At 41.5% G+C, this 21,961-nt stretch overlaps 1 protein-coding gene across 1 annotated transcript in view; it reads left to right on the forward strand.

Moving 5' to 3' along the window:
• The first annotated feature begins 21,729 nt into the window (after window positions 1–21,729).
• MYLK (myosin light chain kinase) overlaps window positions 21,730–21,961 on the forward strand; it is a 218,344-nt gene continuing 218,112 nt past the window's right edge. Inside the window, exon 1 of the mRNA XM_086464977.1 lies at window positions 21,730–21,892. Within this exon, the coding sequence (XP_086321103.1) occupies window positions 21,730–21,892 (163 nt within the window). The remainder of the gene's footprint in view (window positions 21,893–21,961) is intronic.

Here is a 21,961-nt window from a genome sequence, read left to right on the forward strand (position 1 = left end):
CAGTGGTGCTCTTACAGGTTTGTTTCAGCCACATCCAAGAATTCAGTCACTGTGCACAGCCACGCAACAACCCCGAGTCATGAAGACACTGGTAGTATTGCAAGTTCACCAGCAATGACACACGCTGAAAATCTTTTTTCACACATGGGAACATCCATTGCTGCAAGTTTTTATGCCGTGCTCCAAAGGCAGTGTAAAAATGATGCTTTGCTGACTGGAAAAAGAGTAGCTTAAACTAGTTAAAGGGTAGTGGCCATCTGTGCTACAGTTAACATTATGTGGTTTATAGGCCCTCTAAGTATTTGCATGTCTAAAGACTACTTAGAAGTATTATTTCTTTTAAGACTCCTGGTTTTGTCCAAGCCCATGATGAATTCTGGCTACTTGTCTGCTGCAGTCGTACAGCCAAAACATATATTTTCTTATTGCCTCCTCCCAGATTTTATTCTGTATTTAGAAGCTAGCACTGATGGTTTTGGACTTGCAATTATGATATTTAGCTAAGTGTAAAATATTTTTCTTGGCATAATCTAGAATAGAAATAGCTTTAACATCAGTTTCGGGTTCTCTTTATTCCCCTAGGGAATGCCAGGTCTCTTTCATAGTTAGTCTCAAAACTAAGATCATCTCAACGTCACCCTTGCTCCAGCGCCCCCTTTCCAAGAAACACAGGTGAAGCCGGGCCGAGAACTCTGCTTTGCCCCCCAAGACTTCATGGACAACACAGAATTATTGCTTTGTGCAGATGTTCCCACACGTTTCCCTCAACCTTCATCCCCCTTCCCTCCCAATCTGCAGAGATGCAGCAGTTCACCATGACATTGGGCTCTCTCCAGCACTAGCGTTATCTCCAACCAAAGTTTGCATGTCTGTTTGAAGAATTTTTCACCATGGCATTTTTATAAAGTCTCACACTGGCCCCTGGGCCAGGGCTCAAAATTTAAGGGCTACAGATTTTCACCTTCCCTCTGTAACATCAAGCACACAGGAATGTTACCACTTAATCCAGCTTTTAAACTGTGCGAGAGGATGGTGGAGCCTCCCTGTAAGTAATGAAGATAGAGTTTAACTGATTACATTCACAGCAGCCGTTGACTAAGGAATGACAAGCTCAGATCAGATTTTGAAGTGAGTTTTCAAAAGCACTTACTGTTTTTATTTTAAAAGGACTATCCAATTTATTCTATGTAACATATACTGAGCAAACATAGGCATTTGCCTGTTCAAGCTTCCTAGTACTTCCCAGGCACGTTCCTGAACGCGGTCCTGCAACCACTGCTATGCTTTAAGAAGCCTCTGAGCTGCCCCACCTCAAGGAATCACAAATACCTACCTTCCCTCTGCAAGTGTAGGCAGCAATGCTGACCGTGATGTCAACAGAGACGATAGTACGGACCGAGGAGTCACAGCCCAGCCCCATTCATTCACTGTGTTTGGTGAATGCACACTAAACACTCCCTCACATGCCATCACTGTCCTTACTCCACTTTTGTCTCTGCCATCTCATAGCCTGACCCTAATCCTTACAAAAGGATTAAGATCGTCTCCTGAGAAAGCACTGCTTTGGGAGCCAGGCTCAGGGCACATTCGCTACAGCAGAGCCTCTCTCCTCGCAGCTGGCTGTGGAAACACGAGCAGGAATCATCACCGCAAGCCCGCCGAGAAGCCTCAGACACCGTGCTTGCAGACTGTCTCAGGCCATGTACGGAAGAGCTGCTATTGTTAGTGCCACTCAGGAAATATTCTAGGGAGTGTGTAATTGTTTACGCTCAGATTCTTTTATCAACGCTTAATTAACTGCAGTTACAACACATGTTCACCATTAATATTTTAAATTACTGAGATGTTTTTCAAATCTATTCTGTTTGCCTTCTTAGAAACTTCCACCAAAGGTTCCAAAAGTGATAGGACATAGTACAGTACTAGCCCCTTCTTGCTTAAGGGTCTTCAAGTAAGATCTTGTATGACTTCTGCATTTCGTGACCATGACAGTACAAAAGGGACCGTTTCTAAGAGTTATCTGATGCTGGTTTAATTTTCTTCCTTTGTAAACAGCTCTGGGCATTTCCAAAACACTGTTTCACCCGGCTACAACAAAAGCTGTTGTCATCCAGCCATGCTGCAGAAAGTGGTTACTTTGGATTTGGCCACATCTTCTAAATACACTGTTTCATCAGTCATTTCATCCCACAAAAGCCACAATGAGAAACATTTTTCTTCTAAAATCCAAAGACCACTTCTAAAAGTCTAGAAATTTTCCCCCAGTTAGCTTCTTCAGCTGGATCCCCTCTGCTGAAGTAACTGAGCAGCAGCTTCTTCACCTTTAAATAGGAACATACCTGGCCTAAATGTGCTGAAAGACTGGTTTGCTTTTTACAGAGACCTGGGAGGACTGCAAATGAAAGTCATTTTACAGTGCCTAGGTTTTGTTGAAAAATAGGTCAGGGTTCCCAAAATTAGCAAAAAAAACCTTCTCCTTTTGAAGATTACTTTACAGGCTTGCAAGAAGATTCATTACTCGGGTCACAAGGCTTGAAGTTGATCATTCTCAGCCTATGCTCTAGACAGTCTGGCTGTGTAGTGCGCCTAGTCATTAAAGATTTCATATTTGTGGTTTTGCAGGATTTTAAATGAGTTATTATGACGGTTTAAGGGGACATTAACTAGTCTTGTTGTTCCTATCCACCTCTTGCAAATATTGACAAATAAACCAAGATTACAGTTAATGCATTCCTTCTGTGCATTATTGCATTTACGGGTGACCAAGTCTGGAAACATCATTCCATTAACATTGAGCAGATGGCACATTTTTTTCTGGAGCAGTTGTGCATTTCTTGGTCTAATCTTTGTGGTTTTATGCTTATATATTAAAGACTCTCTCTCTCCTTCCTGCCATACTTCTCTCCTTGCAAATATCATGTTGTGCATAGTTCTGCTCCCATCTTGCTTCCAATGCAACCCTCACTGGGATACGAGTCTTCATCGGTTACCCACCAAAGGAAACAAATTCTTACCATAATGGCATCTGAATGTCTCTGGGTAGTTCATTATAAATCATGGCTCTCACTTCTAGGGACACTCTCTTTCCAAGCCAAGTTCCCCAAAGAATGGTCATAAAAGTTTGTGTGCTTGACATCAGTGTAAGTATCTGGGCTCCATGCCTGTGAAGGCACTCTGCAACTCAGTTGTAGGATCAGGACCTGTGTTGTTTAGATTATTCAGTGCTTACACTATTTAGTAGAGAAACTAATAGCTGAAGGGATGCTTTACCTAAGCTTGCAGTTATTCTGTTCTTCAGACTTCATCCATAATTGATAATAAATTACAATATTCTCATGCTTCATTCCAAATGTATTTACCAAAAGCTTCCATTTATCTAGAGAATATTAGGACCACTACAAGAGGGGTATCCAGATTTTAATGAAAGGAAAGGACTTAAAGGGTCATTCCAGAATTGTTATGGAGAAAGATTTAACTCCATATTCTTTAGCTTCCTTTGCTGAGGGCAACAAGTATTTTATCTACAGATAGAGCACAACAAGCAATAATCATGACACTGAAATCTGTGCAACCCTTATATGTGTGTTTTGTTGGTTAACTCAGAATTGCTTACTCTTTTATCATCACTTCCTCTGAAGGATCAGTACCAAGATGACGTCTCCTGATCCATTTCTTACAACAGAGAGCTTTCCTATATACAGAAAAAGTTAACACAAATGAACAAAGAATAGACTTTTTGATAAATGCAGGTTTGCTTGTCTGATGCTTCTAGAACAAAAGAAGCAGTTGGCTAGTAATAAATGTACTCTAATCAGTCATTTGTTATAACATTGAAGGTCTGCCTCTGCACAGCCATTCTGAGTCTGCTTCCAGTCAGATCAAGGACTGATACTTATTAGTGAATCTACTCACAATCCAAAAAGCTGTGAAACTCAGGTATGGTTTTTAAATAAGAAAATAAAAAAGGCCTTCTTACCCTTTTCAGTTGTGCACTAGCTACAACCTATATCCACTAGTAGAAAAACAGTTTTAAAGAAATACTGTAAAAATCACCCCGGCAGTGTGGCATCACTACTACAAGCTAGAGAGCTTTACTTTGGGTTTTTGAACATGAAAGCTTCACTTTCCTGGCCACTCATTCTGTCACTACATAAAGACAAACACAAACCTCTACCTTAACCCTGGTAACAGAGATAGCTCTGTATGAAGCTAAATACATTTTAACAGTGAGAGCAAAATGAACAGTTTCAATACTAAGCCACTGAAATATATTACTATACCTCTAAAGAGGCTTTATACATAATGGAAGAATATGTATAACTATTCACTAGAGTTATCATTACAGTATACCTTTTCAATGAAGCAAGTGCTTTGGAGATTAAACAAAGGCCTAAAAATACAGAACAAGTAGTTGAAAGGATGTCAAAATTCTTACCTGCAAAACAAGCCAAGACAACATAAGCAAGCTTTAACTACAGCAACCAATTTCCTGACCCTGTACCTTCATCTTTCTGCTAACCATTTGACCATCCCTAAAAAATAATAAATAAAATAAAGCGTAGAGTACCAACTTTATTTGTGTTTATTTGTAAATATACAAAGTGTAAATCGAAACCCTTCCACTCCACCACATTCTGTTTTGACTGGCAAATGCCAACATAGCTATAAGGTCCCAGGAGTCAGCATTCAGGAAAAGATCCTGGTAGCTTTACATTACTTGTACTGAGGGCTTCCTTGAATATTCCCACTTTTTCCAATTAGGCTGAGCAAGGAATTATTGCTAAACTTCTTGCTAAACTCCAGTTTTCAGCAGGATTTTTCATAAGCATTTTTTCCTTATGCAATTGTGTGATGTGTCTGACAGCGGGAGTCCGGCAGCAATCTTTTACCTGAGCATTGGATGTACCAAACACATTTGTAGGAAATCATGCTTTTGTCCTATTTATTTTCTTTTCAGCTAATTTATATGTTTTGGTGAAAGACAAGCCTAAAATATGCCCTAGACAGCTGGAGAAGGTGTGAGTTGGTGACTGTGATGATGTTGGTCTCTCAGGAGAAATTCCCATGTAGAGCTGGAGCTGCCCTGGGAAAGGTCTTTCTCCTGCACTGCTGAGCTCTAATGCTGGACCCGCTGCCTGCACCATCACATTTGCATTTTTCTGGAAGAGCTCAAGGCAAAGTGAAGACTGTAAGTTTTGTAAGACACAAATACAGTAGACACTTGCTACGTTACATGACTTTTGAATCTTTGTAGCTCTCCTGGTATCATTCCGATCACCTGAAAAGTCATTTAAGCATGAATGAATGCTCTAAAAATTGCAAGGTAAAATAGTACTGCCTATCTTAGCAGATATACGTATCTAGGAATACCATTTCTTCCCTCATTGCTCATGGAAAGGGCTCAGGCCCAACTTATTACAGTGACAGTGAATGGCAGTGGAAGTCAGGCTGGGACTAAAAACAGATGAGTGAGAGAGAGAATCATGTGAGCTAGGGAGAAAATTTCTTTTGTACATAAAGGAGGAAAAAACATTCTGCACAATTGACAGCAGCAGACAGCTCACTGGTGAGATCATCCGTCTTTCCATTTCCAGGATGGCTGAGTCACTGAAACACCTGAGGGACAACTTCACAGTCAAGTGTCATCACAATTTTGTTTTCAAAAAATTGTTGCTAGAATGCCTTTGTTTTCTGTTGAAGCATGCCTGGTCCTAGAAAGGATTCCAGTTAGCTCTAGCAGGCATGAGGTATGCTGTTTCTTTGGAAACATCAAATCTAATTAAAATGGTAGTGCAGAGATAACGCCCTTGGGTGCCTATAATCCAAGGCATATCTGGGATGCTGGGAGATGGGATAATTCTCATCAATCTGTAAAGGTCATTTTGGGGACTAGTGGCATCACCTTCCAAGACACAGAGAAGCCAGATGTTAATAATGCCCTCAAGCAAGGGACAAAATGTGAAGAGATAACCAGTGACATCAAGAAGCCCTAGACTGTCATCATCTAACACTATTTAAATATTAACTGTTAGTGACTCTTTGACTGCTCCAGTAGGCATAATTAATTTACCCAAACTGTTGGGTAACTTACTGCCTTTGCTCATGGGTCAGGTTCCAGCCCCTACACAACTTCCTCTGACAGGCTTTCGAGATGTGAGCTCCATAGCAGTGAATGAAGGGCCCAGACCTGAACACAGAGCTCCAGAGAGCGCCATCCCAGAGGCACATAGGGAACGAGCTCTCCCTTGGCAGTGACACCCTACCTGCAGGGTCGGTACTTCTCCAGACTACTCCTTTTATTTTGCATTTTTATTTTCTGTTGCCATGCCACATTGCTGTTTATTACATTGTTAAGCAAAACTTTTAAGCTTTTTTTTTTTTGCTAGTAGAGCCTCCCATGCTCCTTCCTACCTCTTGACAAGATTATTTTCTCTTAGATCTATTAATTTATATTTTCCAAAACTACGTTTTCCTTCTTTTATTGTTTTTAGACCTGCTTCTAGCCACAATTGCAACAATTCTCAATGTACTGTAAATTTAAGATTTAATTATTTTTCTGTTTTCTCTCCCTCTAAATATTTGTTTTAAAGTTAATTTTGGCCCTGCACCACAGCATATCTGTTTACTTCTTTCAGTCTGACTGTAGTGCTCCTATGCAACTCGTGGTAAATCCTGAACCATGAGTTTATAACCTGTATGTACTCATGCAATCTATAATAAAACTAGAGGAATTCTTAATACACAAACAGGTAGCTAACTGGGTTTTTTTAAAATTCTTTTAGCCTTTGGGCTTCAACAATGTGAGACAGAGCATGCTGGAAGCTATTTATATTCTGTGATAGTAAATGGCATTTTGTTCAGTTGTAAATATGTTGCCTTGAAGTTTCAGTTGATATTCCATAGTCCTGTGCCGGCGGGCAAGTTAATGGGACGGCCTGACATGCTTTCTTTGGTACCATATGTAATTTCACGATCCTGCTGTCCCTTCTTAATTACCTTCTCTCTAGACTGCACACATGCATAGCCACTTTAAAAGCAGATGATGTTACTTGCATAAAAATACTAAAATTTGTTATTCAGCTTTATTGAAGCCAAATGGGTTCTGGACAAAGTTGATGCCTTGGATAAAGATTGCGTGTAGAGAGGAAATGGGCTTTCCAACAGCAGCTGTAGAGCCCAAAGCCTCAGGTGGAGGTGTGTTAACAACAGTCAATCTGTTAGTACTTAGGCAGTTCTCAATAAATAATGAAAGCACGCATTTTTTTTTTTTTTTGCTTAACATGTGTTTTTAGATCTATTTGATTAATTGTTTTCAACCTATTTGCCTAATTTATTAAAAGCTGTAGTTCCATGAACAGACTAATTCATTCATGTGCTCAGTTCTTTAGACATATAACAAATTATTTCATTTTCTCAGAGAAAAATGTCCATTTCACTAAAGAAACTGTTAAAGCTTTTATTACAAGATTTGTTGCAAATCATTTAGCACTTGAATGCCTCTGCTGATTGATAAGAGTCCAATCTGAGTCTGAGTCTCTAGCTTATTCTGTTCATTAATTAAGGCCATTTTCCCATGAAGTCAACATAATTATTTGTATTGTTACGAGGCTAAAAGACTGCAAACTAGATTCTGTTTTAGAAGATGAGGGATATATATAGACAAAAAGACAGCCAAGTCTTGTAGTCCTGAAAGTCTAGCACAAATAGGCAAAGAATATGTGTAATTAATTATTATTAGAACCTCCTTTTAAAAGCAGGGAAGCTGAAATACAGAAAGCTGCCCAAATCGAATTACATTGTAAGTCTGCAGTAAATAAATTAAAATGTTCCTTGAGATGGATAGATATGGTGAAAACATTTCACTTTGATGTGACTAGGCTACCTCTAATTTCCAATTTTCAGCTGACATGAGAGACACATTTATGTTACTAACGAACTTGTACTCCAGGATAAAAGCACTATGTGCAACATATAAATATGTCAAACAGTTCCAGCTGAAAATGAAACTCTAGCAGCAAACATAGGCTGAGAGAGGGTTTTTTCTGCAGCTTATTTTGGGGGTTGATTTTGGAGTCTTTTTGGTTGTTTCTAACCCCAGCCTTTTGGATGTTTCAGAGTGAAATGAATGCAATGTTTCAACTGAAGAGAGCATGTTTTCCAGCTTATATGTATTCAGAGAAAGACAGCTGGTAGGAAGATGCTCTCTTTTTCATTAAGGGGTAAAATTGTAACGGATTTTTTTTTTTTTTTTTTAATGTCTACAAAAGCACTGGGGATTGGCAAGACTGGAGACCAACAGTTTCTATTCACATACGGAAATGTCCACTTCTTTCTATGCTTCTCATCTAGAAACTAGTTGGTCAGGAGGTTGTTCTTTCTATTGAAACACTCATCATTTCTGAGAAGGTGGCCCATGAGGGTGCTAAAACAGTGCTAGTAGTGAGATAAGTAGTCTGAGCAATAATCCAATTTAAGAATAATGAAGATGTACCAGAAATAGTTTTAGATCTTAAAAAAAAACACATCCCACTTCATAAAACTCTCAAGGCACCTTCCAAGAGACACTTTCTCTGTAAAAGTAGGTTACTGAGTGTGGGAGAAACACTGAATCTTATTTGTTCTAGCGAGCATAGTGATAAACATCCACATATTACCATAATTCGTCTGGATCTCACAGCTTTACAAATGTCTTATTTTGAGCCTGGTTTTATTTCTTCGTCTTTATGGTAGACATTTTGCAACACCCCAGTAGAAACATCCATCCTGATGAAATGACACCAGAGGTCTGGGGATGTAAGCAAGCTGTGGTTAGTACACATCTGAAAATTTAGGAAAAGCTTGAAAATAGCATTTGCTGGAAAAATCTGCTGGTTACGATATTTCTGGTCCGCTTTGCTCCACTCCTTTATTTCTGTAGTTCACCAAAAACATATTTAGCCCTTTGAACTGTCACAGCCATCAATCTTCAAATACTTCAAGCTCATTCAAAAGAATTGTTTTTGAAAGTAATGGTCAGAGTTGAAATCTGCATTGCAATGACATCTTAGTCTGTTTTGGAAGTTGGAGAAGCAAACTAGCAGCCTTTTTCCAGACTAAGTCTTGGAAGGATCTCGGTCCTTTTCTTAATGACTAAATATTATCTTAGTGCTAAAGACAGTCACACGCATATACATACACGTATTTATATTTGTATGCACCTAGAGGCAAAAAACCCTACAGTCACAGCATTGGTTTTAAAAGACTCTAATATTAATTTTGTTAATCCTTATGGTGGAATAACAAAGCATTAGTCACAGTTTTCTGTATCAGAAGCACTTCCAGAAACAAAATCCACAAACTACACACTTTCACCAGAGTCAAATTCTAGCCCCTCTAGTAGGGATATATACTGAATGTCTTAATGAATGCCAGGTACAAAATATCTGCCCACAGCTGCCTGCCTTTCCCAGCTAACAGCTTGTGTTGGAGCAGCATCAAAGCCAGCTACAGGCATAGCAAATGTATGCACCTGCATAGAATAATTACTGAAGCTAATGCCAGTGTGTATTAGCTTCAGTGCTCTTGTGAAAAATAGTATGGATTAACTCACAGCATTCAGCTTATTATAGCTGTCTCACTGCACATCCAGTTTTTATGAGCACTTATAAAGCAATATCCACCTATGTTCCTTTTTATTTCTGATTATTGAGTCCTTCAGCTGTGACATTGGAGTATGCTTCAAAGCTAGTTCTTTGTCTGCTTTTCTCCCTTTTTTTTTTTTTTTTTTTCCCCATTTCAAACTCAGCATTAGTTTGCAGGTTACTGATCATGTCCTGCCACCATACATACACCTATTGATCTATTTGCAACTTTTATATCATATTTACTTTTTAATGTCTATTTCTTCTGTACTAAAATACTGGTTTCTTCCTCATCATCTGGAGCCAGTGGAAAGATTGATTAGCCAGAAAAGACAATTTAGGGATTGCTTCTAAAAATCAAAATGGCTTTGACAATCCTTGCTGTCTGCAGTGGGTATCCATCTAATGAGAACCTCATTTAGATACTCCTGACTTTTGATCAGTATTACCCTGTGCTGGAATAAATCTGGAAACATAGAAATGAAAAGCTGCTACTTCTGTAACCATTGTCTTGAGTTGTCCCCAAAACCACTTAAAATTATTTTTATTGTGAAGTTACAATTTCTTTTCTGTGAAAATGGAGTAAAGATAAAAATAAATCTCAGCCCTAATACCCTGCCTGCCTTGTGTATGCCTGTTTTGTCTAGACTGGGAGCAATGAGAACCAGACACCATCTGAAATGTTCATTTAGTTTATTAAGGAAATGAGGCTTGTGTGATCCTGGTATCTGTCTGTGTCCCCTTAATGACTTCTGAACTCATTGTCTGATTTCAAGCTAATGTGACAGAAGTGGGGGAACAACTAGATAATTAAGGTACTACAGTTTTCATGAAAATTGGAAGTTGGATAGAAGGGAGCTATAAATGCCCTGAAAGCCTGCTGCAACAATGCACGTGTAGTCTGAGATTAAATAATCCATACAGCAAAGATCTATAAATTTCCCCTCCAAAGGGAAAAAAACAAAACAAAACAAAACAAAACACCACAACTAAAATCTGAAATTGCGTTTGTCAAGAAATACAAACAAACAGCAACCCAAGCTTTATTAGTCTGGTGCCCAGGGAATTAATCTGCTTATCTGCCGGAAAATAGCAATGCATCCTGCGATGCACAGGAGGAACTAACACTACAGCGTGACAGGGATCAGATTGTCCTGATGCTGGGCTGGGGATGAGCCACAGAGGCTGGGGTGAGCAGCCTGCAGAGCTGGCACAGCTTGGGACAGACACCAAGCTGCATAAATGGTGTGTGAAAACAGAGTGTTTACTGTAAGTGTACTCACTTGGATTTGGCTGCCAAAAATGTAGGAACTACAAGGGCATAAAGCAGCCCGTGACAAAAGTAGTTCTTTTCATCAGAGGTGACTTGAATACCCAATGTTTCACTGCAGAAAAGAGATGCCAACTTTGATGTCTGCAGATTCTCTGCCGCAAGGAAGACAATTAATCTATTTTTAAAAGATTCTTTTCCTAGCATGGGTGAAAGGAAGAGCACAACTGGCATTAAGAAGCTGCCCCTGGAACTGTAATTCATAGTGACACTGTGCTAGAAGAGCAGTGCTGTGAGCAAGTGTAAGCAGATACGGTATTTTTTACATAGAGCATGTGGGATGGGACCAGGAAAAGGAACAGAGAAAGATCTGGGGAAAAAAGTAGTGCATTTCTTTTTGGTGCTATATGTATCTCTGGGCTGTTACTCATTTTTGTCTTCAGTCTCTCCCCATTTTCAGCCCAAAAGTTCAGGGACACTCTGAAGTCATTCTGTACTTAGCTCAAGGGTGAACACGTGGCAGTCAGCTGCTTCTCATCTACTTTCCTCCTCCTTGAGGAGCCCTGTTCTTTTCCTGAAGAGAAAGGAGCCCTTGCTCTGAAGATGGAGGAGAAGGTCTAACTCCAGGAATGAAAATTCAGCTGTGCATATGCTGCTGATATTGTGCCAGGTTTGCAGGCATGCAAAGTAGCTCACTAGACAAAAAAAAGATGTTTCCTAGGTGTCACATCAGAAATGCAACTGTGTCCTCTGCAACTGCTAACAGTATGATAATAATTGTCATGTAGCAAGCTCTGATCGCTGTTATTTCCTGGTAGATGGAGCTCACTGATCCCTTCCGTCAGCCAGTTGCTGCTTTGGAAGTTGTATAGATGGGAAATAATTTTATTTAGAGTATAGTTAATTCATTTTCTATCCATAACGAAAACTAGCTTACCTGCACACTGCGCTACATCTTCTTCAAAGCACTCTGCTGATGTAACACAGCACATCTAGCAGACCACCTGGTTTGTAACCAGGGTTTTTTATTCCATCAGGCACGAGAGGGCACTGTTAAACATGGTCTCCCTCTACACTAGGGAGCCTGCAGCAGTATTGTAGAGTTTGTAATATCTCAGTGCCTTGGAGCTATGGCAAAGTTATCCTTTTTAAAGTTTTACTTTGACCTGCCTCCTCTGGTGGTGTATGGTGCTGATAGCAGAAGGATATGTTAATTGTGTATTTACTAATAAGGGGCATGACCATTGTAATTAACTCATTGCTTTGAAATCACAAAAAAGGAACAAGAAGTTGTCTCGTGTAGTTCTCAGCCCTGAACCCAGATTCTAGGCATCCTTAACCTTCCTTGGGGAGGGGATGAAAGAAGGGGGTAGGGTGATTTTGTAAGAAACAAAATTTAAGCCAGCACAAATTACTCTCCTATTTCTCCTTCTTATGAGCTGCATTGGACAGGCAGTTACCAATATTTGTTTAAAATATATTTTCTCAACACAAGGCTAGATTATGGATCTCCCTGCCACAGGAAGTGTTGGGCTCAGAGAACTAGCATGACTTGAAAGAATCGGAATGCATCCATGGACACCAGCAAACACTAAGTCTTCAAAATTAACACAAATAATTTTAAAAGGGTATTAGTAATTATTTTGTAGCTTAGATCATCTCTTTAGTGAAGCCATGTCGAGCCTTGGTGTTATGCACTGCTTACTGCATGGTGGTTGTTCTACTCTGGAAAGCACCAGATGCTTTCCAGAGTAGAACACAGTGCTAACGTTGCTGCACCATCGTGAGCACCAAGCTATGCTGGCAGTCCCTCTGCCCAGCTCTTTCTTTATAGTGCAACACCAGCAAACCCTATATCCTGTAGCATCCCTCTGTTAAAGCTTGTACCTGGAGCATTACTGGAAAGGCTGTGAGTGTAAAAAATACTGATTTGGCACCCCCAGGCTTCTAAGGAATCATAGATTTGTTTACTAATTGGTAAAATTTCCCTTGTGCTGACTAAGCTTCTTGTCATGTAAAGCGTGATCAAGTGAGTTCTAGATTTCATGCAAAGAGAAGCAGGGATCACAATGTTCTTTACTGCTTTTATTTCTTATTATTACTATTCTTCATTTTAAGCATCTGAAATGCTGTTTATATCACTGCCCATGTGCCAAAGTTCTGAAATAGCTGCTTGTTTGTCCTGTGAGCAAATGGAGGCCTTCACACTTAGCTCTCGAAGTGCTTTCTCCTCCCTCATTCACAGTAGGTTATACATGAATAAAATACACAAACATGTTACAAAAAAGTGCTTTGGAGTAGGTTGTGTTCAGTAAAGCAAATGGCCTGCCTTCGGGCAATCAGTTATTTCTACTGCAGGAGGCCTGTGAAGCCCCACTGGGTGAGGTATTTTCACAGGTCTATAAAAGAAATGACTTCACTTTGGAAGGAGCTGGGGAACACCTCGTGTCCTCCTTGTGTTACAGCCTAGAAGTAGAGTTTGACTGTGAATTGCCTTTTTCATCTGGAGTCAATGAGCTCAGATAAGTGGCCAGACTGTAACTTTGTTTGGTGTCCCAAAACTTTCCTGTAGTTATTTCCTTGCTTATTTCCTCCAAAGACTAAATTGACACTTACAGATAGGACTAATTCCTGGCTTCTGCTGGTTGCTGGTAGAGCTGAGAGTTGCACATACTGCCTTTAGGAATGCTACGACGGTCTTACTCTTTCTATGAATGATACTGTTCACTGTGTTTGGACAGGTGAGTGCCATTCACTGTATGAGGAAACATACGGTAAGAATACAGTAAGAAAGCAGAGCTTGGCTTAAAGGAAATGAAGCTTCATCTTCTAGTTATAGGGAGAAAAGCTGGAAATGTTTTTAAAGATCTTCTAAAGAAAAACCTGATCCTGCAAAAGGAAGCTGGAGTCCAAAATAGAAAGTCACTGGGAATTTTGCAGGGGAGGAGTCTCCAGATGGACTGTAAACTTCTGACCTGCTCTCTGGGTTGGAGAACTTATTGTGTCTATGGTAAGTAGTTCCTCACTGCCTACATGCTTTTAAATGCTGTGGTGGGAGAAGTGGATTTGAAGCAAACATATGAAATTTTCATGGTCTTGTGTAATTCTTGGTATGTTGACAGAGCAGTAATGAAAGGCTGTTTCAGCTGACCAGTTGGAATACAGATAGAGAATGTGCATGTGGTAAGGAGATCTGCATTCAATTACCGTCCTACCACAGACTGGCTGTGGACAAGACAATTATACTCTGCCTCAGTTCCCTAATTCTAAAACAATGATAGTCCTTTGTCTGACTTGTCTATTTAGATGAGATGCTCCTTAGGGTACTGGTGGTCTCTTGAACTGTTTTTTGTTTTATCAGTTAATAGAAAGCAGCTCTGATTATCTGAGTGCTACTGGAATTCTATTGCTCCTAATCAGAAGAAGTGATTAATTAGTCATTTGTTATCTCTGAGTTTCATTTTTGTTTTCTTTATCTAATCTTGGCAAAAATGCTTTATTCTTGGACAACAACATTGCATGGTACTTTTGGAAAACTGTCTCATATGATTTCTTTATTTCTCTTTAATCCCATTCCATCAAAATTCAAGAATGTCAGCAATGGTGGTCCAAATTCCCATACTAGACCATGCAGACAATTCTTTTTCTTAGATTGAAAAATTTTGTTATAAACAAACACATATGATTACCACTGCAGAGCTGTTTCATTGCCAGTTAGACCTCTGTGCATAAAGAGAGGTTGATGCTTTCACATTAAATTTGAGATGCCAAAATGTCACTAGCCTAGGTGAATTTTAATGCAGTCTCTTGTGCATGTGTGTTATTCACATTAAAAATATCACTTTGGCATAGAAGCCCCTTGGGCTGACTTAAAAATATTTGACCAGATAACAAGCAGACGTAAGAGTCACTAGAAGCATTTCCAACTTGGGATATTTAATTAGACCTTATGACTGAAAATTCTTATGATCATCAGAAGATCAACATTCCAACATATTCATGGTTATGTTTATTAAATATTCCCTTTTTTGGTCCTAAGTGTGAATGTTTGGAAAAATGTTAAGTTAATACAACCCACTTGACTTCACTGGCACATTTTACAAAAGGAGGAGGAAAAAATGTGGAAGCCACTGAAAACTAAAGGGTTCTTGCTTTGGAGAAAAACAAAGTTCAAGCCAATGCTACAGACTCGCTGGAACTCTTCCACAGTTTTAAAAGGAAAAGACCCTATTGAAGACTCTTTTCACAAAACCTCTTTGCTTCCTTTGAATAAAAGAGGAACCAAGCACACTTAACACTGTGTAAAACACATTTCTTTCAGAGAAGCCAGCTTTATCTTCAAGTCCCAGCTAGTTAATCTGTTCAAACTCATTTTTAACTCAAAGTCTCAGAAATTTGACACACCACAGGGACTTAAACTTTTTAGTCTAGATGGAATTTGCTGACAATACTTTCAGCTAGGGCACTGATACAGGGGGATTGGTTTCTCTCACTACGTTTGGTAAGAATAACTGTTTTTCTCTCTCAGGGAAAAAGAAGGAAGGGGAGAAGTAAAGAATTCATTTTCTCTCTCTCCCTGGATCTGTAAACTGTATAGCTACATCTGCATGATATCGTCAGACGTGTGTGCCATACATGAATGATGTGCAAATGCAGTTGTTTCGGAAGTGTCTGGGAAATCCCGTGCAAAGCATTCCCCTCCACACGTTGCATTTTTTCACCTGCCCTGCAATAGAGGTCTAGCTATAATCCAGAAGCCTCAGTATATCTACAGTGTAACTGGGGTTGACTTCCAAAATACAGATGGTGAACTATTTATGTGGAACTCCTGCTGTGGGTGGTTGGCAATCCCAAATGTGCACTGGAACTTGGTAGGCATGTGTTGCATTTCCAGATAGCTATAATAGCCTCTTGCATTTCTACTGTTTGAGTATTGGTTGATAATTGCAAGAGAATTTGTAATTACAAATGCTCTGTTACTCTCCTATAACTGCTGAAGTTATCTAATCTAAGATTTGTCAATTAAATTGACAAAGCTCTTTATTGCCATGAATTAGGCAACCTTCAAATATACCTTCTCAATTTCAATTTATCCTGTTTACTTCTTCAGGGTAACAGATTTGTGTTATGTGAGACTTACCAGCAGTGGTTTCTATCACACTGTTGTTACCTTTCATTCCCAAGGGTTAGACTGTTTGCATGGCACTCTTCAGTTTTGTATTAAAAAAAAAAAAAAAAAAAAAAGAAAGGAAAAAAAAGAGCAAGAATATTGCTTATCTCTGTAATCATGCTGCAGCCATGTAGCCATTACCAGTACTTCTTTCTTTAGGCTAGAAATTGAGATTAGAGACTGAAGGTTGTAATAAAAGTAAATTATACTCTGTAGCTAGATTGGCTGGTCTCTATGGAATGGGAACGGGCACTAACTGCATGCGTAACAGAAGCTCTCTAGTTCTCAGCTATTACTTGAGCAGAACATAAGTATGCTCTGCTAGAAATGGTCAATAAGCATATTTGCTGAATGTTTCCAGCCTCTGATTAATCTTAAAACCCTCCCTGTCAATTTGATCTTAGTTCTGCTGAAGTGAGAGCTTCAGGACAAAAAGCTGTGTTTTCCCCATACGTGCAGGTACTATCTGTTTCCTTTTCATGAAGAAAAGCATAAAGTGGCAATGTTGTCTTACTGTTGTCTTTATAGTGATACATTTATTTGCAAGGTCAATCTAGCTTCAGTCAGTACCTGTTTCTCACTGCCTTTATCCATCACTTGAATTGCATGAAAACCAGTAGTACTCAGCTGATGGATTTCATTCAGCAACAGTCAGAAGTAGTTCACGTTTTCAATGTTTTAATGTATGAAAGCAGAAGTCCTCTGACACCACCAGTGGCTCTAGAATTTTTTTTTTTTTCCTACCATAATTTTTGCAGTCCATCCAAGTATTTGGGCTGCTAGTCTGAACAGTCTGCTAGTTTGAAATACAAGTTGTACATTTTAGCTGTTAAAATCAGTGAAATTGCTAGCTTTTCCTTGTTTAGGCCTCTAGCTTATACATTATCCAAACCTCTAAATACAAGAGGATAAAACAGCTGCAGAGTTTCCAAATCTGTAATTTCCCCAACAGCCAAATGCGTACAGCCCTGTTGCCCTTTCCCTGCAAACCTAAAAGTATAAAGACTCAGACACCTGGACATGTTACCAGATATGCATAAACTGCCTATGTGGTCTTTTGCTGACACAGCTAATTCATTTTTCTTGCTGTTGAGCTGAGTGAACTAATGCTGGCCTAAACGTTACATGTCAGTGTTTGTACTACATTGTGTATGACCTCTTGGCTTCCTCCCTCCTTAGGTACTCAATCTCTATTTGCAGCATGAAACTTACAGGCTTCTCAATGCTTTCTGTGTTCATGGTCAGCAAAGACACAAGCAGGATGGAGGATGATAATTCAGTCTGCCTGCAGATTTGGGAAGATATTACAGTGACTTACTTTTAGAAGATTATCTTCTAATCTCAAGAGGCTAGAAGCTGCATCGCTTTTTAAAATGAGTGTTTATATTCTGCAAAAACAGGCACTCACATGCCAGAAAGAGAAAAGAAAGAACCGGCTCTGGGAAACAGATGAATATGTTCCTTCCCAATAAAGTTCCTTCCTAAGCATCTGATTCTACCTGTTTCCCCACTTAATAAGGTGTCATATTGAGAACAAGCCCTATACTTAGAGCAATTTCTGGAGCAGAGGTTTAAGTGAGAAGGAAGCACATGTAAAAATGCAATTGTGTTTAGGCACCTCTTGAACTTTATCCTGCAAGAAGCCTAAAAGATTTTACTGAAAGACTGCAAGTGAGAGAAGGAATCAGGAAGAAAGTACAAGGCAAAAGGAGAGGTTATCTGTACTCCCTTTATGCAGCTCTGCTCCTTGCACTCGTAATCACCTGATAATCATCTGAACCCTATAGTTCAGCTTCAGTAACTCACTTTTCCAAACATTTCAGCTGGGTAACTTCATCCTTCATTTGTTTCCTGTGCCTTGCCCTACAGAAGCTATATAAGCTCTCTAAGGGTTTTGCTGGTTACAGTCTGCCACTTGTAAGCTACAAAAATCTAAATGTAGGTCAAGATGAGTTGAAAACTTTTATACACAGCCAGCTACTGTTTCCTAAACATGTCCCTGGAGCAGCTGCATTGAAGGATGTTTACAATTAAAAAAACCGCTCAAGCAGCCAGTTAAGAATGCACAAGATTATTCTAGTCAGCATCATCATCAAATGTTATATCTGAATAGTCATTATCTTGAGCTTGATCTGATTTAGGATCAGCATCTAAAGAAGTGACACTACTGACTTCCAACATCCCAGAGGGCTCTTAGGACCAAGGCCCAAATAGAAGATAAATGTTCCTAGCAAGGACTCTGAGGAGAAACTGTGACTGGACACAAAGTGTTATGTCATATTGGCTTCTAGTAGGAGATGGGAGATCCCTCACTTTTTTTTTTCTTTCCCCTTCTGATCTGACTTGTGCAATCAAAAAAAAACCAGGAAACATGAGAGAGAAATATGCAAGCTCTGCTGAGAATGAGTAAATCCCTTGAAACCCAGCAGGGGCACCGTCTGCTCTCCTTATGGAGCTCAGTGGCTTTCATCCCGATTCAAGTGTCTCCTACTCCTCCCTCTCAGCTGAAGGCAGATGTGGGTTCACTGGCAACACTGGGCCTTGTTCTTTGTGAGTGTTTAAGGCCTGAGCAATCATTTTAAATTGAAAGCAGAGACGGTGATGCTATTACAAGATTGTCTAGAGCAGCAATTCCCAAATGGTAAGACATGAGAACATTCACAAGAAAGGAGTTTCATGAATTGCAGGCTAGAAATCAGCAAAGAAAAGCATAAGCATGATGCAAAGCAGCGTCTCCATGGTTGAGAAGCAGCAGCTTCTCAACACTTAAAAATGTTGAGAAGCAAACTCCTTCCCAAAAGGTGTTGCCTGTACAGACTTTGGTCAGCTGTGGCATGGAGAAGGTCAAAGCAAGCTTGTGCCAGGCTCTGCATGGCTATCTTAGGGTTTCATGTTCTTTCTGTATTCTAATGCAAAATAAACTTTTATCTGCAGAAAGAAAATGTTCATATAAGAATCTTTCTTTTAACAGCTCATGTGCCAATGGGTATGTAGCTATCGGATTCTGTGCACACGCACTGCCGCTTGAGATCAGCTACAGACTGACAGTCATGTACTTCAGCATTTGTTATGGACTAAAGGCAAACATGTCTGTACAGTACAGAATACGCCATCACCATGCACTGAGAAGGAAAAAGCCTACTGAGAAGTAACAGCCTGGCTGCATGTAGTTAGCATAGCATGTATGTACAGTTGAATGCTAATGCTATGAACGGTGTTACCTGGCACCAGATCACCTGTGAAGTAAACTGGCTAACAGTTGTCTTTGAAATTTTTTTGTACCACCTCATAGGTTTACTTTACTTTACAGATATTCTTAAAATTTCCTTGAAAATCCGTTGTGACATCACAGAAAAGAAAATCTGAAGAGGGAAGTTCAGCAGCGCCAGTGAGAACTGAGGTATTCAGAACCTCTGAAAATAAAGTCACTTTTCTTTAGGACTCTCATTTCAGTGATTCAGGTTAAAAAAAAAAAAAAAAAAAAAAAAAAAAAAAGTCTATTTATCTTTTTTTCAAAGTCGCAGAGCCTTTAAAATGGGAAAAGCACCTTGTGCTCCTAACAGATAGTCAATCTAAGAGAACTAAGAATAAGAAAAGTATCACTGCCAGCAGACAACTTCCTCTTGAAGAGGCTGCACCAGCTCCTCCTAGTTCACTCACTTCATACTGCACCTGGAAGAGGAAGAGTCAAAAGGGATGGCTACAACTTTTCGTGGACTCATACTGGTATCTGCTCTCAGTCTTTGCAGAGGCTTGTGCTCAGTAAGACAAACGATGTACCAGGAAAAGGCAGCATCTCGTACTGCCTCCTTGTACAGCCTACTCAGGTTGCAGGACATATCCTCTAGCAATGGCTGAGAAATTCACCTCGGAATCAAAACAAAAAACATTGAGGTCTCTGCAAATATAAAACTCCCGACATTGCTGCAGCAAAGTACAACTTTGCTGTGACTCACTTATCCTGGCCACGTTTTTCTGAGTTGACTGCTGTTGAGTGAAAACAGAGTGAGGGGAGAGAAAGAGCTAGAGCCTGGACTGTGGTTTGCTCCATCACCCCTAGAGGTATTTTAGAGCCTGGTGAGGAGGGACGTTCTTTGCAGCTTGTGCTTTCCCTTTTCTGTAGCAGTCCAGAACCACATTTTAAGATACCCAGCAGTAATTCGATCACAGCACAGAAGAATGCAAGATGACAGAAAGGAAAAGCTTTAGCCAACCTGGGCTTTTGGTGTGTCTATCCCCATGTGTGTTTATGATCTGGCTATAAATCCATTTCAGATAAAAAGTCAGTTGTTTGGGTTTTTTAAAATGTATAAATAAAAACTTTAAAAAGTCCTAGTTTAGAAAGGCTTTAAGTTTGCAATGGACCTGGATTTCCCTACCCCTCCCTTTCAGCATCTCTAGTTCCACATTCTAAAACAGCAGTTCTAAGGTCTTAGTATTGAAGAGGATTCAGTTTGTCCCCATCTCTCATTTGCTCTTCCTTCTACACTACTTTAGCACTTAACACAATTAACTGTAAACGGTTTATTAAACTAAATCCCCTGCCCCAGACTTGGACGTCCCTCGGCAGATGTGCTGGTGCACCAGCCCTGGCCGGGAGCTGGGGTGGGGGGTGGGGGAGGCAGAGGGCAGCCCCCAGTTCCCCCTGTGCCTAAGAGCACCCCGGTGCTGGGATCAGGGTGGCGGGTGGCAGGGCTGCAGCTCCATACAGACCCATACGCTCTCCATACATGCTCACATGCACACCCCTGTAAACACAGCCCTTAGGCATCCCATCCAAGTCCCATACGGACCTTCACGTACATCCTCTACGCGCTTCCCCTATGTGCAAGCCATACGCTCACCCCAGAAAACATATACATATCCCACACCTATTTCACGCACGCCCCATGCAAGCCCATAAGCGCACCCCTCTATGCTTCCCCATAAGGGCACCCCACACAGTCCCCATACCCACACTGCCTGTACCCCCCATATGCATCTGACACAGCCGCCCCATCCCTGTATACTCTTCCGCACACATCCCATATAGCACCCACACGCACCCCTATACCCCCCCCCCCCATCAGCCAGCCGCCACACCTGTGCGAGCCGCGCTCCACACGGGCCGGGGTGGGGGGGGGGGTGGGGGGGGGGGGGGGGGTGGGGCTCCTCCCCGCTACCGCCGCTCGCTGTGCCGGGCCCGGGGCTCCCCCCGGCCCCGCGGCCGCTGCCTAATAAGGCTCCGAGGCGGCCGCCAGCCCGCGCTGGCGGGGCAGGGAAGGAGTTAAAGGGAGCCGCGCCGACCGCAGTGAGTATCGCCGCCGGGCACCGCTTCCCCCCGGGCTCCGTCCTTCCCCCGCTCGCGGGGTGCGCGGGGCAGCGGCGCCGGGCCGGGCGGCAGGTGGGCTGCGGCGGGAGGCGCCGGGCCGGGCCGGGCCGGGGCTGGGGGAGCTCGGCGGCGGGGCGGCTCCGGCGGCGCTCCCCGGACCCGCGGGGCTCTGCCTGCCTGCCGGCTGCGCGCCGGGATGCGGAGGGAAGCCCGGGGGCGGGCACGGGTGGGGGGTACCGGGGCATCCTCCGGAGGGGGAGGCGGAGTAGGCGGAGAAGGAGGAGGGGAACCTGCTTCTCCGGAGGGACGAGGTAGCCGCGCTGCAGCGGGCCAGCCCAGCGGCGCGGGCTGCGGGCACATGCCGGGCTTGGAGCACCGGAGCCGCGGGTCTCCTGCGGGTGGCTCAGCCCGGCTACTGTCTCTTCCCCCGCAGGAGCGTCAGCTGGGCTCCTGCAGGGAGAGGTGCTCACCTACGGCTTCCCTCCCCGAGCGCGTTAATCCGAGGGCAGGCAAACCGGGTAGTAAGTACTTGTCATCTTTTATGTGTGACTTGTTACCGTTTTATTGTTCTCCGTTGGCAGGTAGCAAGG

The sequence above is a fragment of the Leptosomus discolor genome, chromosome 5, assembly GCF_034619465.1.
Source record: "Leptosomus discolor isolate bLepDis1 chromosome 5, bLepDis1.hap2, whole genome shotgun sequence".
In the NCBI taxonomy this organism is placed as follows: domain Eukaryota; kingdom Metazoa; phylum Chordata; class Aves; order Leptosomiformes; family Leptosomidae; genus Leptosomus; species Leptosomus discolor.